Source organism: Phyllobates terribilis, unplaced genomic scaffold (genome assembly GCF_046119375.1).
Source record: "Phyllobates terribilis strain yellow unplaced genomic scaffold, ASM4611937v1 Scaffold_11__3_contigs__length_659146591, whole genome shotgun sequence".
Classification (NCBI taxonomy): domain Eukaryota; kingdom Metazoa; phylum Chordata; class Amphibia; order Anura; family Dendrobatidae; genus Phyllobates; species Phyllobates terribilis.
Genome location: NW_027362771.1, coordinates 470,956,471 through 470,979,776, shown reverse-complemented (window position 1 = coordinate 470,979,776; position 23,306 = coordinate 470,956,471). Strand labels below are relative to the sequence as shown.

At 41.9% G+C, this 23,306-nt stretch overlaps 1 protein-coding gene across 1 annotated transcript in view; it reads left to right on the top strand.

The window, feature by feature from the left end:
* The first annotated feature begins 496 nt into the window (after window positions 1-496).
* IGF1R (insulin like growth factor 1 receptor) overlaps window positions 497-23,306 on the top strand; it is a 161,931-nt gene continuing 139,121 nt past the window's right edge. Inside the window, exons 1-2 of the mRNA XM_073653332.1 lie at window positions 497-1,268; window positions 22,659-23,210. Coding sequence (XP_073509433.1) covers window positions 1,160-1,268; window positions 22,659-23,210 — 661 coding nt within the window. The 5' untranslated portion in view covers window positions 497-1,159. The remainder of the gene's footprint in view (window positions 1,269-22,658; window positions 23,211-23,306) is intronic.

The following is a 23,306-nucleotide window of genomic DNA, read 5'->3' as shown; positions in this document are numbered from 1 at the left end:
GTATATACAGGGTCTGTAGTATTATGTGTGGTAATATTATGTATAGTAGCAGTATTCAGTGTAGTAGTGATGGCAGTATGTACAGTGTCTGTAGTATTATGTGTGGTAATATGTATAGTAGCAGTAATTAGTAGTAGAGATGGCAGTATGTATAGTAGCTGTAGTGTTATGTATAATATCAGTGCTTGCAGGATACACTGTGCCGGCAGGGTACGCTCAGTGTCTGTGCCGGCAGGGTACGCTCAGTGTCTGTGCCGGCAGGGTACGCTCAGTGTCTGTGCCGGCAGGGTACGCTCAGTGTCTGTGCCGGCAGGGTACGCTCAGTGTCTCTGTCGGCAGGGTACGCTCAGTGTCTCTGTCGGCAGGATACGCTCAGTGTCTGTGCCGGCAGTATACGCTCAGTATCAGTGCCGGCAGCATACGCTCAGTATCAGTGCAGTCCCGGCCCCGCTCCAGTCCGGGCTTTGCCGCCTCCCCGGTGGATGTGATGTGTGCGGCGTCTCAGCCTCTTGTTTACAGCTTTCACGTCACATAGAGCAGAGGGATCACACAATGAGAGCGCCGGAGCCCGCCGCACACGGAGCCCGCTCACTCACTCACTGACCATCGTCCACCACGTCTGCTCTGACCTTCAGCGGCCCGGGAGTAAGAGGCCGGCGGCGGCGGCGGAGGAGGAGGAGGGGACACTGCTCCATTCATTGGTCCGCAGCGGCCTCCTGCGGACTGAGCTCCGGGACTGAGGCGGGTGACATGGAGGCTGAGGACTCGGAGCTGCTGCCGTACACTGCGGGTGTCTGCTGTCCGTCCCTCACGTCCCAGCAGCGGCGGCGGCGCTGACAGACTACACCCTGCGCTCACTACTACTACTATTACTACTACTACTACAGCCCGGGGAGCGGGACACCCGCGGGCGTCTGCGTCACGTGACTGCGCCCCTTCTATCACGGGGAGGTATCTGGGGTCATAACCTCACGGGTCACTGCTCATTGTGCGACCAGCCCCACGGTCTCCCGGGGGAGCGGGCAAGGTCACGGTGCGCGGACCGTACAGATATCGGGGCAGTGTGTGTGTGGGCTCCGGCCGCCGCCATCTTTCTCCCGGGCACTTTGGGGGCCGCCGTGGATGTGACCGGAGTGGCGGATACTAATCTTCTGTGGACATGAAGGCCGGATCGGGCTGGGGGGCTCCGGCCTGGCTCTCGGGGGTCCCCCTGCTCCTACTGCTGCTGCTGTGCCCGGGCCAGAGCCTGGGGCACATGGGTGGGAAAGGTGAGTGTCTGCGCGGGGTCTGCGGGTGCGGGACCCTCTTACAGCCTGTGTGTACAGCAGGGGGCTGCCACCTGTGGCTCCTAATACTCCCAGCAGCCACCGGCTCCTCTCAGAGCCTGCTGGGCGTTGTAGTGCCCCAGGTAACAGCATCCCATGTGCTGGGCACAGAGGTGAGGTGCCAGCCCCTGGTCTACACCTCTGTGTCAGCACACCAGGGGTTACAAGGATGTGCCCTGCTCATGGGTACCTAATACCCTGCCCCCTCCTCCACATTTCTGGGCATGGGGGGCCTCATGGGTACCTAATGCCCTGCCCTCTCCTCCACATTTCTGGGCATGGGGGGCCTCATGGGTACCTAATGCCCTGCCCTCTCCTCCACAATTCTGGGCATGGGGGGCCTCATGGGTACCTAATGCCCTGCCCTCTCCTCCACAATTCTGGGCATGGGGGGACTCATGGGTACCTAATACGATGCCCTCTCCTCCACAATTCTGGGCATGGGGGGACTCATGGGTACCTAATACCCTGCCCTCTCCTCCACATTTCTGGGCATGGGGTTATTTTGGTACCACAGATGTTGATTCCTCAGCACCCTGCCATTGTGGTTGGGGGTCCGGTGTCTTGTGCAGACTGGCACGTTGGAGGGATTAGCGATGTGAGACCCCTCACAGCCTTGTACTGGGGTGGGGGCTGGTTCCGGGTCTCTATTATTTACTCCCTGGTCTGCGGCAGATGTTTAGTGCCGTATAATGTCGCTGGTTCTGTAATCGCATGTAGATCCGGCCGCCTCATCCTCAGTTTGTTGTTCCCGGTTATTGTATTGTTGGATAAGTGACCGGTACAGTAGAAGGGTCTGTCCGGCCACCGGTCCCTGGCATGGAGACCGCCACATGTTGGTGATGTAGCAGCTTCTGTATTTAATACAGTGTATACATCTATTAGGCACCATTGATGGCAGGACGGGGTTAATGGATGTGATAATGTGTGTGTGTGGTCAGGCCATGATGTGTTGTACCTCTGAGATTTACCCTCTGATCCGACCAGCGTGGTGATCATTGGGGCACTCCTTGTTAGGTGGGCATACAGTGCCAGGACTCTGCAGTCACCAGCATCACAGCGTGTGTAGGAAGATGTCTGACCGTCCTGCCTCTGTGGACGTACACAGTGTGGCCGTGTGCCCCCTATAGATTGTGTGCAGGACTCATCTGTTGGCTGTTTACATTGTGGTATATAGATCCCTGCTTATGTTTCTGCCCCGCATCATGTGCCCTCCATATGTCATTTGCTAAAAAAACAAGACTAGACCCCGGTATCTGCACGCCTTTCTTAGCTGTGCTGCATTATATAGGTGTGTGATGCTTTCCGTTGGCTCCAGTTCTCAGTGTGGTTGACCACTTGCCTGTAGAGCACACGTGGCCTCTGTTCACACCACCATTAGTACCGAAGCCTTGACAGAGTTCGTCATACCGTTCATAAGTCGGTGGGGTCGGTCAGGTTACATTAAGGTCTATAATACAAGACCTGTCTGTGCTCCTCTATATACCAGTCCATAATTGAATACTGTAAATGTATGCTGTACTGTAAATGTACCCCGAAATGATTCCAGGCCGGGTGGGAGACCTTTTCTACAGGGTTTCCTCTAAGATTGGGAATCGCTGCGTAATAAACGAGCTGATTATAAACCATGCACAGATCAGAAATACATAGTTGCCATTTTGCTGTGAAAACTTGTAAAATATCTGTGACGTGTTCATTAAATTGCTTCCAGGATGTAACTGTATTGTCCCATGATCGTCAGTGCTTCCATATAGACTGTATACAGCAGAGCAACAGGTAGAACCAACATGTAACCTGTGGGTGCTACATGTTCCCATAGTAGAGAGTTCTGCGAATAATGGTGGTGCCACTGCTATCATGCGAAACACAATTCTATTTAGCCTTGTGTGCGAACACAAATGGTTAAACACACTTAAGAAAGCACCAATATGCTCCATGTAAAACTCTCCATAAGTGGTCAGAACTGCCCCCTACCTGCTATGAGCAAAGATCCCTGCCTAGTGCAACAAAGTACTAAACAGCATAAAGTGCCTTTAAAGTGCCCATGCGTTCAAATAAGAAAAATATAAGGTCCAACATCGCACAATGCGGTGTAGTAGTGCAAGGATTAAATGCCATAAGAGACCCTCGGGTATATGGGGTATGTAAGTTCTGCTGGCGTACCCTCTCCACACATGGCTTCCTCAGGGGTTGCTTGCCATGTAGATGTGTGGTTCTATAGCATCCTGAATTGTGTGGTCCTCTAACGTGGGGTGTAAGCGTCTGGGCCATGGACACATTATGGATTTTAATGAGTTTTATATTGGACTTTATGGACTTTAATGAGTTTTATATTGTCCTCTGTGGCTCTTCTACTTCTAGATGGATGTGATGGAGTGTACAGTGTCCCCGCTGTGCCGCCATTCATAGTCACTGTATTACTACACTCATCAAGTGCTCTGTCAACATAGAACAGAAGTCTCCACTGTATACAATGGCTGCGCTATTATTTGTCAGGGAGGGTGAAAGACAGGCCCCTACTATATACAGTAGTCCTGGATTAACTGTGACAGAGCGCCAGCGTTCTGATTTCAGCCTTGTGTCTGGGGATTATACTGATACGGTTGCTTTCCCATGTTTACTCTTCATAGATACCTAGAAATGCTGCCCGAGTGTTTTCGTACTATTGTGTGTGTGGCAGCTGAGGGGTTAATTGTTTTTTCTTCTAGCTTTTATTTTTAGCGGTGTAAGAAATGGAGCATCTCTGTGTAGATCTCCTACAGACTAGTCTTTGTTCGAGGGGCCATATAAGACGTTGTTTGTCCCCAAAATAAAGGAAATCTTGGAAGGAGCCAAAAATAAATTGCAAATGTTGAAATTGTGTTTTTTTTTTTTTTTTGGAGTGATTTGGGGTTATTCTATTCTGTTCAGTAATGTCTCGTATATCTGCAGGAAGGGTTTTACTCTGCCTCCTTGGTTTGATTTATAAAGATCCTTTGTGTTTGAGACCTGATGCTTTCATCATAGGGGGGAGTGGCGTGCGACTGGTGGTCCTGGCTTACCCTGTGCTACGCACTTACTACCTCCTTGTTTACAAGCTTTGACTAGTTCTGTATAGGAGGTCGATGAGCGGGAACAGGCAGAGCTTACAATTGTTTTATATGACTCTACACTGGGGATGGTATTTATTAAGAACAATCACTTTATTTTATAGTGTTTTCATACAATTCAAAGACTCAACAGGTAGGAAGACTCTGGAAAAGTCAAAATAACAATAAATATTCTGTGTAACAATGAAACTACAATTTATCCAGCTCTAGTAGTGAAAAAACAAAACATAATGTAAACTGACATAAAAAGATCAATACAGGTTTCACATAAAACATGTTTAATTTATTTGGAAATAGGAAAATTATATAATTACTTATTATTTTTTTTTTTAAATCTTTAGTTTTTTTTTTTTCACCCAATATTTTGCAGTGCTTGGTCATTTCCGTTTTTTTTTTTTTAAGACTTTGTATTGTGCTGATGTTGGCTCCTAGTAGTAATCTACGATCTGCTATGTAAGCTGTAGCGGTAAAATGCCTGTGAGAATGAGACGGTCACTGATAAACTGGAACTTCTCTGTTTTCTCCAGTTTTCACCACAGTATATAGTAAACATCGCCTTATACTTTCTCTTTTCGTTACGTTAGGCATGTATTGGCTTGTAAACCTTATAAATGCTTTCAGCCTTTACATCGGTATTTGTGGCTATACGTTTGGTGAGAAACAGCTTTGCCTTTAAAATCTTATGACAATATGCTGTGGTCATCCCTCGTTTTGTGCAGGTTGTTGCATGGAGCCCTCTTTATTAAAGAGGGAAACCATTGTGAAATTGTTGCCTGGTAATCCTTAATTGTGCCCTCTTATCTATTTTATTATGTTGTATCCAAGCTCTTGTCCCAGGAGTACCTGGAATGTAAGCTTTGATGATCTTTCATCAGATGTATGTAAGATCAATTGTTAGCCTTGGCTTTTACATCTTATATGGTAGGTTATAATTTGTGTGGGTAAAATTATTGCATTATGTTGTTGAAGATAACAATGTCTTGTATCCGTAGTTGACTTATATCACAAACAAAGTTGCACTCTGTAGTGCTATAGCATGTAAACATGAAATATGACATTTAAATAGAGATGGCTACTCTTAGTTCGCACCTGTACACACCAGTTTTCTGTGACAGTCTTTTGTTATTTATTCACTTATATCACAGATACAGATGATGATGGATATTCTATATATTTTATATTAAGGTAAAACAATGTTAGTAATATGATTTCCCCCGTTTACATAAGTAATTTGTGTGTATAAAAATGGGGAACTCTGCCCTTAGTGTTCTTTTTATTTTATTATATTTAGTGTTTTTTCTGCCAGTTTTAGGAAACATGGAGATACTAAATAATTTTCTGAAGCTTATGATAAAAAAACAAAAACAAAATTGACTGGTTTGTGCATAATTTAGTTAATAATTTGGCTCAAAGTAAATTTGTATTTTTATGCTGTTAAAATGTCAGCTTTTTCATATTAATTGATACTTTTTTTTTCACAGTCCAGTCAAATGGACTTCAAAGAAGGTTTTCATAATATCTTAATGAATTAATCTGCTTAAATATGTGGTAAAATTTCTTAATGTTCGTATGGGCAAAAAATACTGCAGTGACTTGTGTGTTTTTAGCATGAGAATCATTATTCGTGATTTTTACAGTGTCTGATATGGTATTGGAACAGAAAAGATTGTAATGCTTTGTATTGAATGAGCTTGTGATTAAAGACACAAACATTGTGCTTGTAAAAGGATTTATAAATGATAGTTATGTTCGTCTTCATAAAAATGTGAACAACACTAGACTTAAGAAAATAGTGTTGTCCAAAAAAATGTTTTGGCTCTTGGCGCCTTTATATTTTTGAAACAACTGTGTAATATTTGTTTTTAATTCTCTATGATAAAGATTTCCATCTTATTGTGGCAGATCAGTTCTCCATTGTCAGTCACGCCTAATTTTAAGGGTTCAGTTGTCAATCATTTGTATCAAATCTTTAAATATATTTGTCAACTGCATATTAGAAATATTTTTTTGGTCTGATCGACCTTTTGTTTGTTTTGAGGCTTTTGGACTGCTACAATACTTGTTTCATTTTTATTTTGCTGTTTTGATTTAGCATCTAAAAAAAAAAATAATTAAATCGTTTAATTAGGTGTAGATTGATGTAAACCACCAGAGTTGTGGTGAAGCAATGGGGGTTTCCCAGGTTTGCCTATTGCTGAAATGTAGGAGGGTATTCATGTGAGGAAAGTTTGAAAATGTGATAATCGAAGTCTAAAAATTTAAGAATTATGCATAAATCTTCATACAAAAGAGAAATGGCATAGTTAAGTGGAAAAATATGGTGTATTAAGTCTGCATCATTTTTTTATTAACGCACGTGCCCTGTTTTCAACCAATTACTGACCGTCCCAGCATTTCTTAAATGCTTGTAGTTTTGTCCTTTTCTGCCACAATTCCATTATCTTTACAAATAAAGGAGTAGTTGTAAGGCTGGCTACACTTCCAGTCTTGTCCCCAACTTGAAGACCACTATGTAAACCAACATATTTAATCAGCCCTTGATACTTAACCCCCCCAGTCCCATCCTGATTGACGCCATTATTGGGTTTGTGTAATAAAAAAAAAAAAGGAATTTTTGATTGAAGCGAATGTTATCAGAAAATGATCTATTGTTTGGCTCTGGTTTTTGTTATGCTTATTTTTTAAGAACTTTTGCTGTTTTTTTTTTTTTCTCTTTTCATATTAATTTAAATTAGCATAAGAAGTAATATATTAAAAGTATATTTAAAAGAATCCTGAAATCTTGTAATATTTACTTTGACCTGTAAACTTTGCAATAAACTGACAGCCCCTGTTCTGTACATACAGACCACTTTAGCCATGTGATCATCGCAGGCAGGATTACAGTGAAAGTTAAGACTGGATCCACCCCTCAATGTAGGTGTTGAATCAGAACTAGAAAACTCTCATAGAATTCAATTAATATCTTCAGACAGTTATTTTCTATGGTGCTAGTAACTGTTATAAAGCATTTCCCTTTATTTAACAGATTATGCAAGGAGGCTGCCCCCAGAATATCATGTACAAAAACGTTGCATTAAAAAATCTCCCAGCAGGAAATAAAATCATATTCTAACAAATTTAATCAGTATATGTTTAGTTGGTAAAAGAAAAATGTGATGTGATTCCTCAGTAAAAAAAATAAGGATGATCATGTTAAACGTCAGCACTCCTGATCCTTGTGTGTCTTCATCTGCTTTTGGGAGCCTATAGCAAATCTGACATGTACCGAATTTACTAGTGGAGCAATGAAGGATAACAAAGCTAAAAAGTGGCTTTTTTTCCCTTATTCTCCACATTTTAAAACCTCCAAAAACTGTAGTATATGTGTTAATGATAGCCGCTTTGTGATATATCTTTTCATAACTTTTGTTATCATAGAATGCAGAAATGGGCAAATTGGTTAGAAAAATACTGTATTTTTTTTTTTTTTTGCTATGATTTAACTTTAAGGGGTTGTGTAAAGTCTGGGAGTTATCCCCTACTCATAGGATAGGGGACAACTTCCTAATCACTATGGGTCCGACTGCTGGGACCTCTACCGATCCCAAGAATCAGGGCTCTGAAGTGCCCCACGTGAATGGAGTGGTGGTCAGTCATTGTCACCTCAGCTCCATCCATTTTTAATGGCAGCGCCAGAATAGCGGAGCACAGCGTTCGTCTGGTCTTCGGCACTCCTATTAAGAATGGAGCGGAGTTGCACATGATCGTGGGGCCCTATGGAATCTGGATAATGTCTAAAACTTGATTCAACCCCTTCTAAGGCTCTCATATACCTTAGATAAAAGTCTTTGGAGTCCATGGTATTACCAGTATTGGTGCCCAGGTTTCCCTTTTATTCTGTCTAGAGCGGTCTGCCAGTGGCTTTTGTTTTTGGGGCAGTCGGGAGAGATTCTGCATGTGTATGGCCAGCTTTACATTATTAAAGACTGTTCAGTGAATATTTCATCCTTACAGTGAGCTCAATTTTTAGCCTTCGTCTGTATCCACACATCGTTTCTGTTTTTACATTGGTTAAAAGCAGACTTTTTTTTTGTCCCATGTGTCATCCGTTTTGCCTCCATGCAACATCAGTTTTTGGTCTATCCCTATAGACTTGAATGGTCGTCTGATCCACAAAAATGGATGAGAATAGGAAATGCACTGACTTGAACAAAACAAACAAATGGAAGCATTAAAAAAAACAAATGTATGTGTGCACGGTCCCTTTAAAAAATGGAACACACACAGACCCATTGTTTTTCAATGTTTTATTCTCATCCATTTTTGTGTGAGTCATTGTACACACTAAAGTAAATGAAATGGTAAAAGGAAAAGGCGTGAATCTGCGGTGGATTTTCATGCAGAAATTCTTCCACATATTAAGTCAGCAATGCTGTGACGGAGATGCTATGTATATTTATTGTGCTTTGCTTGTATAGAGCCATCATATTCCGCAGCGCTTTACACACATGATGATCATTGACCAGTGATGTGGCGGTGATCTCAATCTCGTCATTCAGATTAAAATGAGATCTATGTAATAGTTTTGATATATGGACCCAGAGGTGTCTTGTACAGTTTGGTCACTCGGTGTCTGTAGTCGGTCCCTTCATCCTTCAGTTTTCATTAGATGGCTCATGTTGGCCTTCTGTACGCCCTTCCCTTCTTGGCCGAGGCCACCATGTGGTCTGCAGGCTTTGTATTGTACGGTGTGTTCAGGTGTTGGATGTTTCTCCTGTGTGGCTCCAGGGCCATTGCTTCTGCAGTGATGCTTTAGCTGCAGCAGACGGCCTAGGAGGTTAATCTTCTTGGTTGTATCTGCGTTTGTAGCACCACGTGTTTCTCAATGAGTTCACTTAAACACAGACGCTAAAAAAATCTCACGTGACCCTAATGAGGAACTTCTATCCTCTTTTTATTCCGCATCAATTAAAAGGGTCCTTAGTCTGGTTGCCAGGGAGGAGGATACTGTCCTGCTCGTGCCCTCGCCGTCTTGCAGAGGAAATTGCCTCGAATGGAGAAATATTTCTGCTGTAACGTCTTCCACACAATCCCAGATTCCTCCCAGACTCCAGTCTGTGCGTGGAGCCAGCTGTGCTCTGCAGTGCTCCGCCGCGCTGTCCTTCGTGGAGCGCAGACCTCATCTGCAGTGTTGTCTTCAGCTCTTCTTCTAGAACTACTGATTTTTGAAGCTGCATAAAATTATTTATAAGATTTAAATGGATTTTAATCTGGGATTAAATGTGTGCTTCTGTAGCAAGGAACCCTTTTTATGACCAACATGTTTTTCTAAAAAAGAAATAAAAATTTGTGGAAGATTATTTATTTTGTTGTAAAAGGGGGTGTTGGCTTTTGAGATACTCCAGATATAGACATGCCCGTGTCCACGTTTGCACATCTATGAAGCATTTCCATTGTCTATCAGATTCCCTCCAGTAATGTGGCCAGTGGTACTCTTCTGTCCTGCAAACTAGGCACTTGAAGCAGAATTTTTTGGCCGGCTGCCCTGTCGTAGCAGTTGTCTGGCCACATGTACTGCTGGGTTATGCTGCATTATTGACATCATTTAAGTGTAATGTTATTTCTACAAGTTGGATGCTGGGAGTCTCCTAGTAAGAGGAAGGATTGCCCTAAAATGACTTCTGCTGATTTTCTAAAGATATCAGCCTTTTGCTATTGTTTTGCTTGGGAAACCTTTTCCTAAAGAAAAGCCAGTAATGCTTCTCTCGCAGCAGGGTGAAGGGAGATTTCTACTGAAATGTAGTGATTTATGCAAGGACGACTAGTTACATGTTCAATCATATCTTTGATTTTGAGGGAAAACTAACTTTGACATTTTATGCAGTGTGACGAACTCAAACTGTTCACTCTTACTGACTTGTCCATGTGTGTGATAGATTTTGTATGTGTTTAAAATAAAAATGAACAGTAGATGAATTTATAGTGATGGCAATGTGTCTCAGACAAGTGATGTCTGCAAATTGGCCATTTACTGGTCACAAGTCGCAAGTGATTTTCTTGACGCTGCTTACATTGATGTTTATGGGGACAAATTCATGTGCAGCCTACGAGTGGGAAATCTAACAGATTTGCATTTTTGATGTGCAGCCCTTGTATTAAACTCATCTTTTTTTTTTTTCAACTTTTTGTCTCTTATCACAATTAAAACTTGGCAATATATACAGACATGTTTTCTGTGCCCTGGGGGATCAGTCATGTTCCCTTCACACTGGCTGTTAGACAACTGACTGCAGCAGGAGCCTCACCCCTTTCTACCCTGTTGATAGAAGAATAATAATTGCTGCTGCCTCTTTGATTTGCCTTCCCTGTCAACCATTCGCAAATTGATAGTGCTACAAAGCTGGCGGGAATTAGCCCTCATGTTATCCGCAGGATTTCTTCAGGACTGAATGCCGCTGTACGGCATTTCCTGAACCAATGGGAGATGGATTATATCACAGCTTTACTTTTATCATAAATTCTAAGTATAGCATTATTTTAACTTTAACCTTATGTGAAGGGTGGTTCTTCCCACAATAGGGAACCCCTGATATGAGCTGGCACAATTATCAGGGCACATTGAGACAGGAAATCCAAATATTCTACTAATATATATGGATGATTCTAATAGTATTAATCAGTCCAAAAACCAATTTAACTCTGTGCTGAAGTTTATATGGTTTTTAAGTAATTGTCTTACTGACCTCCCGCCTGAAGATGGCCATGCTCCTAAGACTAAGGTCTGCCAAACCACCGGGAAGGAGAGGACATGTTGAATTTTAGCATTCCCTATACTGTTGTGAAGAGAAATAAGACCCTGCCAGGGGTGTCTGGCAGTTGCATATTCCCCTCTCCCCAATGAGGACACATTTTACAAAATCTAGCATATACGGGGAGGAATATTTATGGACCAAACGAGGTTCTTGAAGGTGTATGGTCACCTTAAAGTGTCCCTTTCCACACTCTTTTTGCTATTATTTCCCTGTTGATAATATTGTCCCCATTCACATTAGTCCACCATTCTGCTCACAATGTAAGTATTCTATCCCTCACCTACACTGGGGGACTGTAAGCTTTAGTTTAATGTGGAGGAGAATCTATGAGACCACCTGGAACTTGGCAAGCTCATGTGTAATTCCCGCAGGCACTTTATAACAAGTGACAGTAAATTTACATTTATTCTTCTAAATGTGACTTAGAAATCGATATATTTCAGGTTTGTGTAGCGCGTAACGTATAGAAACAATGGTCCATAATAGTCACCTGCTAGAAAATGATAAAATATGACTTCTATAAAAAATGGTGCCAGCTGTTACACAGCGGAGTCTCGGCAGCAAAATGATGCCACCGTGCTTGTTGTGTGCACACAGTATTTTTAGCCACTAGTGTATTGATGAGCGGTGTTGGTATATTCTGCAAAACAAAACATTTGTCTCATCTATTAAATTTTTTCTGTGTTCTTTTGTGTATAAATGTGACTCTTCAGATTTCATCTTGTACTCTGCCTGATGAAGAGGCCTGAGAAGTCTCGATAGCTTGCAATTTGTTACTATCTTTTCAGTTAGCTATTAAAATGTATCATCCATTGAGGACTCTCAAATCTAAAATATTTTTCTATCTACTGGCTAACACAGTACAAAAATATATATTTTATTCTCTGGTAATTTAAAAGGTATTATGCAGAGACCTGGGGTTTCGATCAAGAATATCACAAATTGTAATGACCGTAGAGGATGTATTGGCATCATGACGACTCCTTTTTCTTTTCTATCATTGGTTCTTAGCTAATATGAGCAGAGAGTATATAGGACCATGGTCTGCTGGATTGTTTTACCTGCCCCCACTCCACCTTACAGGAGCAACTTGTTACCTTTCCAGGTTGGTTTCACACATCTGATATCCACTGTCCGATTAGGGACCACAATGACCTGGCTGGCTGCAGATTTTCTGACGTAAACTAGACAGCCTTATATATGCCTATAAGGTTATTGACCTGGGTCTGGAGACCTGCGGTCTGTCCAGCCACCGTGATCCATGCCTTAGGAACACTTTTTGTACAAGGTGTGACTAATATATATATATATATATATATATATATATATATATATATATATATATATATATATATATATATATATATATATATATATATATATATATATATATATATATATATATATATATATCTATATCTATCTCTCCTCTGAAATATTGCTTTGTCAAGCAATTTTGAGTTGGGTCAATAACTTTGCCAAGCTGTGCTGTGTTTTTCATTCCCCCCCCCCTTTTTTTGGGGAGGTGGGAGAGGGGAATCTTGATTGTTAGGAAATCTTACTACATAAAGAGCTTAATATTGAGGTGAGTCCGAGAAAAACATCAGCTGACATTGTTTTTGTTACTCTTTGTTGTCTTGCCAAGTTATATAAATACATACATGGAACAACAACATTACTTTACCAACACTGCTTCTACTGATCTGTTCTTTTGTGATTGACTCAAAACTTAATGCTACAATACAGAATCAACCTGCTTATGAAATGCGTATTTAAATGCGGGGAATGCCGGAATGTAATTAGTTTTTTTTTAAATTGGAAGTGGTTCCAGAAGTATGAGGTTTTATTAAGGGATTTCCATTGTACAACAATGCATGCGCTAGAAATCCAAGTGGCCGAATTAATTCTTTAGCATAAAACACATATACAATTTTGTTTAATTTAAATAGACATGGGTAATTTGAGTTAATTTTTATTATGTAGAGCATATATTTCTAGCTTCCGAAACATCTTTGTTTCGGAACTTGTGCTTCTAGTGTTTAACAAATGAGACTAAAATATTAAAAAAAATCTAAATATTTATAAATAAGATGTGCGGTATATATACTTTCACCAGGATGTAGATGATACACATTCCATATGCAGTTTCACTTTAATTTGGTTTCTATTGTGTTATCTGATCTTTTAGCTAGCCACATTGATGTATTTAGAGGTTTGCATGGGATTCATTGGAGCAGATGCCTGTATTGTGACTCTTTTCTTCCGATTTGCTAACATTTAATTGTCCTGAATTGTCAGATTTGACAATGACAAAGTGCTTTTCAACAGAAAGCAATGAAGCCAAAGGGTTATTTCCTCAGCCATCCCTTTCCTCTCCCCACTCAGAAAATAATGCAAAATCCTGAAATTCTTGGCATTCCTGACAGGGTCTGGAAGAAAGGACTACTGACCGAACCCCACCCCCACCCCCCCTCATTCATAGACTGCACTTTGGATTTGTTATGGCTGCAATCTGATTGGCCGCTCCACATAAAAGCTTCCATTGAAGAAGTCAAAGGAAAGAATGGGCAGAACTTCCTGTGACTCCAATGTGAGGTCACCCTCCGCCTATAAGTAGGAGTGGGGAGACTTACTGCCAATACCAGAGTCCTTATTTGCTCCAGTTGTATGTGACGTGCTGTATACACATACATGTCACATGGGGTATACACGCCATGAGCCTGTTTATTTTTAGTGGGTCCAGGCTGTGACACTGTAATATTTCACATGCAACTTCTAATATAGTTACAGATGTGATGTGTTGTTAAAAGCATGGCACATCATAAAATTAACACGCCGCTCTTCAGTCATGGGAAAATATCTCCTGGTATGTGAGCATGGCAGATTTATTTTGCTAATATTTCCTATGGGAAAAATCATAATGATTGAAGTAGGAAATTTAACCTTTGATTCGCCCTAAATAGTAGCTTCTTATCCAATTGCTGGAAAATGCAACCAAAGTAGCGCTAAGAGGTGAGACTTTTTTTTTGGAAAGTATACAGTTCAAAGCCTTATTTTTCCTTTTTACATTAAAGGGTTATAGCCCTCTCGTGCTCACAAAAACAAAAACAAAGTAAGGTATCCCCTAATTATAGGATATGGAAAAACGTGCTTATGTGTTGAAGTTCTCTAGCAGTCGGAACCCAAGAACTGGTCTCTGAAGTCTTCAATGGAGAAGAGGTGCTCATACTCAGCCTTTGCTTCATTCATCGTCTATGGCAGGGTTCCCCAACTCCAGTCCTCAAGGCCCACCAACAGGTCATGTTTTCAGGATTTCCTTAGTATTGCACAGGTGATGTAACTATTGCCTGTGCTGATGATTGAATTATCACCTGTGCAATACTAAGGAAATCCTGAAAACATGACCTGTTGGTGGGCCTTGAGGACTGGAGTTGGGGAACCCTGGTCTATGGGACTGCCTGAGAAAGCAGAGTGCTGTACCTGTCTTCTCCACCAGTCCCATAACCTTCGCCCTTGAGGTTCCAGAGCCCCGAACCTGGGATAGAAGACCCAGAGATCAGCAAGTTTTCCCCATGGTCTTATACAGCTATGTTGAAATCTGGGGAATAGAGATTGGTAGGATAAAGGCAAATTTGTAATGTGTGTGTGTGTGTGGTTACGACTATATTTATAAATGTATGCATGTATGATAGGAATAAATAAGCAATTGACAAGTAATGGGACCAATAACAGTCAACCACGGCACTATATATATTATATTATATTATATTCGGGTTTGGTATATTGAGCCTGATGGAGTCTGTACGTTGTCAATAAACCTTAGATAGGATCATCCAAGTCGCTCTGTGTCCTTCTAAAGCCTCCCCTACCCCCCACCCATACATGTGTGTTGGACAAATGGCGAATTAAAATTAGAATATCATCAAAAAGTTAATTTATTTCAGTTCTTCAATACAAAAAGTGAAACTCCTATATTATATACAGTCATTACAGAGTGATCTATTTCAAGTGTTTATTTCTGTTAATGTTGGTGATTATGGCTTACAGACAATGAAAACACAAAATTCATTATCTCAGTAAATTAGAATATTTTATAACAGCTTGAAAAATGTTTTTAAAATCCAAAATGTTGGGCTACTGAAATGTATGTTCAGTAAATGCACTCAATACTTGGTCGGGGCTCCTTTTGCATCAATTACTGCATCAATGCGGCGTGGCATGGAGGCGATCAGCCTGTGGCACTGCTGAGGTGTTATGGAAGCTCAGGATGCTTTGATAGCAGCCTTCAGCTTGTCTGCTTTGTTGGGTCTGGTGTCTCTCATCTTCCTCTTGACAATACCCCATAGATTCTCTATGGGGTTAAGGTCAGGTGAGTTTGCTGGCCAATCAAGCAGAGTGATGCTGTTGTTTGTAAACCAGGTATTGGTACTTTTGGCAGTGTGGACAGGGGCCAAGTCCTCCTGGAGAATGAAATTTCCATCTTCAAAAAGCTTGTCGGCAGAGGGAAGCATGAAGTGCTCTAAAATTTCCTGGTAGACGGCTGCGCTGACTTTGGTCTTGATAAAACACAGTGGACCTACACCAGCAGATGACATGGCTCCCCAAACCATCACTGATTGTGGAAACTTCACACTAGACCTCAAGCAGCTTGGATTGTGGCCTCTCCACTCTTCCTCCAGACTCTGGGACCTTGATTTCCAAATGAAAACTGGAACTCTGGGATCTTGTGGAGTGTGTCAATGAATGCCTTCTGGACATCTGTCAAGTCAGCAGTCTTCCCCATGATTGTGGAGCCTACTGAAACAGATGAAGGGACCTTTTAAAATGCTTAGGAAGCCTTTGCAGGTGTTTTTTTGTTAATTATTCTAACTTACTGAGATAATGACTTTTGTGTTTTCATTGGCTGTAAGCCATAATCATCATCATTAACAGAAATATACACTTGAAATAGATCACTTAGTTTGTAATGACTCTATATAATGCGTTTCTCTTTTTGTATTGAAGAACTGTAATTAACTTTTTGATATTCTAATTTAGTGAGATGCACCTGTACGTAATGGGGACCCAGCCAACTAATTGTCAGAGGAGATGTTGATCGGTCATGTCTAATTTCGGACTGTCGATCATATTGATCTACCAGATATAAGTGAGCGAGCGCTCCTGTATATGGGAGCTCTGACCAATAGTTATTGGCCATAACATTATTCGGCTGACAGCCATCTAATATGTATGGTGGCTTAAGGCTATGTGCCCACGATGCAGAAAACTTCTGCAGCGTTTCTGCATCTCCCTGGCAGAAAAATCGCATGCAGATTGTGCATGCGTTTTTCCTGCAGAATACATGTGGATCCACATGCGGATTCACATGCGTTTCCGCATGCAGATTGACAAGCGCTTTCCAGGCGATAGCATCACTTGGAAAGTGCTTGACAACTAGGTCACACTGTATAAATCCATGCAAACAGCATGGATTTATACAGTGTGAGGCTATGTGCCCACGTTGCGGAAATGAAGCAGAAAATTTCTGCTTCATTTCCACATGTCCTCTCCCGGAAAAACGCATGCGGAATTCCGCAAGCGTTTATCGCGCGTTTTTCACGCTTTTTCGACATGCGGAGTTGCCTTGCGTTTTTTCATGCATTAAATAAGGCAATTCCGCATGCGGAAACGCAAAATTTATGAACATGCTGCGGATTTTTGAACGCAGCATAAACGCTGCGGAAAAATCCGCAGCATGGGCATAGAACTCGCGGATTCTCATTGGGGACCATGGGATGCCTATTACCAAGCGTTTTACAAGCGTTTCCGCTGCGGAAAATCCGCAGCAAAAACGCTTGTAATCCGCAACATGGGCACGCAGCCTGAACCGTAAAAATAAAATAAAATAAAGCTATACTCACCCCCGATGCCCCGGCGTGGCTGCAGCGCTGCTTCCTGGCTGGTTCCCGGCTGCCGGCATATCGCGAGACAGAGCGGTGAAGGGCCTGCGGTCACATGACTGACGTCACCGAAGGTCCTTCAGCGATGGTGGCATGCAGAGAAACCTTCGGAAAGGTGAGTATAAACTTTATTTATTATTTTATTCTTTTTTCACAGGTACAATGGTACCCGGGTCTGGATGACAGTCTTCTCTCCTCCAGACTTGGGTACCATCCGCACATAGAGACGCATAGAAGCCTCTTGTCAAATGTACAGACGCGCATTCTATGAGTCTCAATGCAAGTCAACGGCGGCCATTCCGCCGCGCTTCCGCAAAATTAAATGACATGCTGCGGATTTTTGTACGCAGCATAAACGCTGCGGAAAAATCCGCAGCATGTGCATAGAACATGCGGAATCCCCTTGGGGACCATGCGTTTCACAAGCGTTTACGGATAAAAGCTTGAAAAACGCTACGTGGGCACCCAGCCTAAGGGTATGTGCTCGCAAAGTTTTTATGGAGCAGGCCCCCCTCTTGAACAGATCCCTATGGAAGTTTGTGTTTTTAATGGAATTGATCTGTGTAGAGCGGCCACAGCATGTTGATGAAATGTCATACTTCCCTTACTGCTCTAGCAATGCTGCTTAGATCTGAGCTGTCGTTGGCAGTCCATAGTGGTCTCCAGATGCAGATGTATCACAGACTCCTTCGGAGATCTGCCCATGTTTGATTCCCCTCTCAATGGCTGAGTTTCATCTGGCAGTCAGGTATTATAAAGGAAGGTAGACTGGTGTTTTCTGTGTACAAATGCTTGTAATTTCCTGTCTGACTCCGTACATCCCGACAGCTACTTGCAGAAAACAACTTAAATATTATCACAGCCGAGGAAAGGTTTATCTGTCATAATATGCCACCCACTCCAGTTGCTCCTTTGAAAGCAGTGGATGCCAGAGCATGAAAAACGGGATGTGAGCCTTGTTTTCTCCTGCTTTTCTCTGAACTCCTAGATGTAGAGATCTGCGTTCATCCATATCCCAATCTGTCAGTGCTGATAATAATCGGCCATTACTGTGTGCATTTTCAATGGATATTCTTTCTGCAGAAGCTCTACATTTACACAGCTTCACGCAGGAGTTTAATAGCTACAATTTAATTTATTATTATTTACTGACCTGATATGTCAGTCAGCTGACTAATATGAAGCTCCAGGTCAATATTAAAGATATTCGATGTAAGGAGCTTTTAGTACTTTTCACCATTAACTACGAAAACCGAATTCACTCATTTGATAAGCAAATGCCATGTCTTCATGTTGTTGTGCTTTTTGAAAGAATTTTGAAAGAAGATACTTGTCACATTGTGAAGATGCCACCTTGCTGTTTACTGTCAGGGATAATGTTTTGTAAGAAATGCATAAAATTTCCTATTTGGTGACTGTTCTGACTCAAGCCGAGCCCGAGATGCCCCATGCCTCCTACGTATACAAGTTCATGTGTAGCATGGTAAATTACAGCCAAAATGTTAGGAGTTTTGACAGGAGCATGATGGATTAGGGTGTCACAATCTGTTTTCCAAATGGGCATTCACTTGGCTACAATTAACATAGGTGGTTTTTGTCCCCCACAATATTTTTAAGGCTAGTCTCTGCACAAAATGACTTTCAAACCAATCACAGGTGCACCCTTGACATGGTCGAGCGGGTCCTTACAAGATGCATGTTTTCCAGCTATCTCCATTTTCCTAATTTAAAGCCAAAGCTTTCAAGAAAGAGGGCAGCGAGTTGGGAAGATGCACTGACCTGATCGGCCACACTAGGGTGCACAGATTGCTTGTGCTTGGTTTGCAAAGTCATTTTGTGCTGACAGACTAGCCTTAAAAATATTGATCATGTCTGGTAAAAACACACTAAGGGGTTTTCAAGTTAAGACTGGGTGGGCTGAAAGATCTTGTGTCCTATTACAGGATCATCTCTATTCCCCCATATACTTTTCACTGTAACTTGCTTCTTTCTTCTAAATCCCTGATATTTCAAGAATTTGTGGATTTTTTTTTTCTTTAAATGTCTCATTGGCTGCACAAGTTGCTGATGTGCGGATTCAGATAAGAGGGGAATCTATTGTACCTGAATACAAAATGTTGTCCTTTGCGATCCAAATCACCAGAAACCAAATTAGAGAATTTAAAGCGGCTGCGTTTAGCGAGAGAGAAAAAAAATTACCTAGGGGCACAAAAAAAGCTAGCAGTTGTGTAATCCACACTGTCTGCCGTGAGTGCGAGCAATCTGGATAAAGCTGCTTTTGTAAACCATGCAGGGAAAAAGTGTGTTTTTGTAGGAAGTTGGTAGGCTGCCCCGATGTGTGTTGTGCTAATGCATTGTATTAACACCTTCCCTGCCAACGTGAACAATATAAGCCTTTCTTTTAGCCACTTTGCAGCCACTGAGGACATGTTTTGATTCTGCAAACCAATTTGGTTCTGCGACTGCCAAGCTTATTCTTGGGGGTATCTCCTGCACATACTGCATAAGTAATCCGCACCATGTCAACATGCTGCTCATTTTTGCCAAACCCTTTGTTCAGCTATGTGCGAACAATGTTTCTTTTATTTTGCGTTTTATAAAATACTAAAAAGAATGAACATATTCACTGCAATGTCAAAGGCTAGGGATAATATGTTTATGGTTTTGTTCTAGCGACTGTGCAACAAGTGGAAATAAACATTATTATGCTATTCATGTCCATTTGAGCTTCCTTTAAACGCATCATGCTCACTGTATTATACATAGAAATAAAAAGAAACAATGGCAGCCAAAATGGCAGAAAAGACGCTTTAGGAAAAACAGTCAGTGTTTGTCCCTAAAGTGTTTTCTGCTTGAAAAACTGTATTGGTATGCCAGCGTACCCTTATACAGGGTGTCGAATCTGAGATAAATCCACATGTAATTCATGGCATAATCCACAAAATATTTCCCACTCAAGTTATATCCTGTGTAAACGTACCCTTATTATTCCTATCAGATAAATGTGTTGCTTGTAAATGAATATATATTTGGGGTGGGTGTCAGGGCCGTAACTACAACCCGGGCAGCCGGGGCACTGCCCCGGGGCCCCAAACACCCAAGGGGCCCCAAACTGATGGTAAAAAATTGTATTTTAATACTTTAATTTCTCATAAAATACCCAGCTCCTATATTCCTGTCAGTCTCTCTTGTCCTCCGGGTGACATTGTCTATCATTTTCAATAATTTCCAGGAGCTCTGCCAGCTGTCAATGAATGGAAACCTGCACTGGCCTAGAGAGTCTCATAGCACAAGACTTGTAACAATATGTTAGTCTGGAGATCACAGAGAGTTGGCAAGGCAGGCACAGTGCACACTGACTGTAACAAACTCTCAGCATCATTGAGAGGAGACAGTCTCAGCAGACACAAATATCTCTGTGACAAACTGTGAGAAGCCCTGCTATTTAATAAACATATACAGTTATTTGAAAATTGTGCAAGATTTGGAATTATTCACCTTATTAATTTTCCAAACATATTCACTGAATATTTAACTTCTAAAACTTGCATCATAAACAGCAAAATCTATTAAAGGTCTTGCGGAACGTGGTGAAGCCTGTGTGTTGTATACAACAATGCGTAGCAGGCTTCACGTTCCGCACAACCTCTAGTGATTGACATGTTGAGGGGCCCCACTATGAAGTTGTGCCCCAAAGTTTATAGTTACGGCACTGGTGTGTGTGTGTGTGTGTGTGTGTGTGTGTGTGTGTGTGTGTGTGTGTGTATTATTCAGGTTAGTGTTAGAGGTACCTGGATAGCTATGACTAGAACCATGTGTTCACTGGTCAGTCAGCTGGGGGAAGCTGAGCAGCATGGATTGTGTTGGAGCTGCAGAGAGACAACCCAGAATCTCTCTGAGAAGAGACTGCACAGATCGTGTTCACCAAACTGCAACAATCAATGGTTGATATGGACGATGGCTGTTTTGTCTTACCAAGCTGGAGATGGCTTAGCTTAGCTTACCGGTGTCTAAATGGCCAGGGTCTTAGGCTTAATGCCCACGATCAGGAAGAGCTGCGTTCTACATTACAAGCACAGTGGATGGAATTTATAGAAATGCCATGCCCACTGTGCTTCTTTTTAACGCTGTGTAAACTCACCTGCAGAGTGGGTTTAAGAGGCGCAGCATGTCAACTTCTGTAGCAGAGACACTAGTCTCTACTGCGGATTTTGACCAATTGAATGCCATTACACGCGGTGGATCTGCATGTACTGAGGAATAAGTGCGGCAATTAGAATGCAGCATTTTGGACGCAGCGAAAATACGCTGCATCCAATGTGCTGCTATTGCCGATCGTGGGGACGTAGCCTTGTTGTTTAGTTAGCACCTGGACAAGGCTAGGGATTTTATGTTTATGGTTTTGTTCTCACTACTGTGCAATCAGTGGAAATATTCCATTTATGATATAAAAACCCTGTGACTTTGTGTTCCAAGCGGCTACCCAAGAGAGTGAACCCCTACAATGTCTTATCATTTATTATGTATGCATAAATATACATTGCTTGTATGTATGAATTCTCTTCTTTGTGGAGGTTTCTGAGAGCAGAGCTGTCTATTACATACAGTCTCACAGGAGAAGGCCTGGTCTTCCTACCTTCTGGGGGCATTTTTTTTCTTCCTGAATTACGCCTCCTGCTTAAGATTGGTTAACGTCGTACAGGGGAAGAAGTACCCGCCCCCAGAACTAAATCTCTAGTAACACCCCTTTAGGGATATCCTAAATTGTAACCTAAACTTTACAAGCCAATATCTCTGCTACAGAGGTGACATAAAAAAAATAAAACTGTTTGTCAGTTGTGCAGTCACGTTTTATCATGTAGTCAGTTTAACATGCTATAACTGGTGAAAGGTCCTCATTAATGGGTAGAAAACACCATTATTCTTTGTATGCACTGGATCTTCACACACATCTGAAATGTGGTGTAACTAGACCTCAAATGTTACCTCTATAAATCAATGGGGTGAAAATCTGCTGCATTTTCGTACCACAATGAGTGTTCTACAGATTTCAACATCTGTATCATGCACCCTGAAATATTATTTTTATTTACTATGTGGATGTCTCCTGCCACACGTAACCTGCTGCAGATTTCTGGTTGCAAATCCAGACCAGAAAGCTGCAACAAATTTGCCATGTCTGAACTCGCGCTTAGACAATGTTCACTCCATTCAATTGTGCTTTTTTTTTTTTTTTTGCTGCAATTTTTCTAAATTACAGCAAAATTGCTGTGTTTTAACAGCAATTAGAGAAAAAAAAAATGCTGCAAAAGAGCGCAGCTTGATCGCATTGTGTGAACATTGCCTTGGAGTGCATTAGTAGATAAGTGAATGAGAGGTTATTCTTTCACTGTTTCTCAAAACCACGTAATAGGGTTTGTAATCTTGTCTTTAAGAATTGGTTGCTGTGAAATGTAAGTAGTTAATAGAAATCTTGTGGTAGAGCTTCTAACCTCTCCTTTCTCTCGTCAGTTTGCAGTAACAGCATGGACATCCGTAATGACGTCCAGGAGCTGAAGCAGTTAGAAGACTGTGTTGTGATTGAAGGCTACCTCCAGATTCTGCTCATCTCTACTGGCAAGGCTGAGGATTTCCGAAACTTGCGGTTCCCCAAGCTTACTGTTATTACGGACTATCTTTTGCTTTTCCGAGTTTCTGGCCTGGAAAGCCTAAGTGACCTCTTTCCAAATCTGACAGTCATTCGTGGTCGCAATCTCTTATATAACTATGCCTTAGTCATTTTTGAGATGACAGACCTGAAGGAGATTGGGCTGTACAGCCTGAGGAACATTACTCGTGGTGCTATACGGATTGAAAAGAACTCCGACTTGTGTTACCTTTCTACAGTGGATTGGTCGCTGGTTCTGGAGGCCGTCTACAACAACTATATTGTCGGTAATAAGCCACCAAAGGAGTGTGGTGACATGTGTCCTGGGGTCATGGAGGATAGGCCACTTTGTACGAAGACGACCATTAACAACGACTATACGCACCGCTGCTGGTCAGCAGATCATTGCCAGAAAGGTAAGAAGCAGAAACTTGAACTACGTCTCATTTACCTGTTGTCCCTTGGCAATCATCGGGAGACATGTGGCTTGTGGTTACTAATGCTTTTACTTG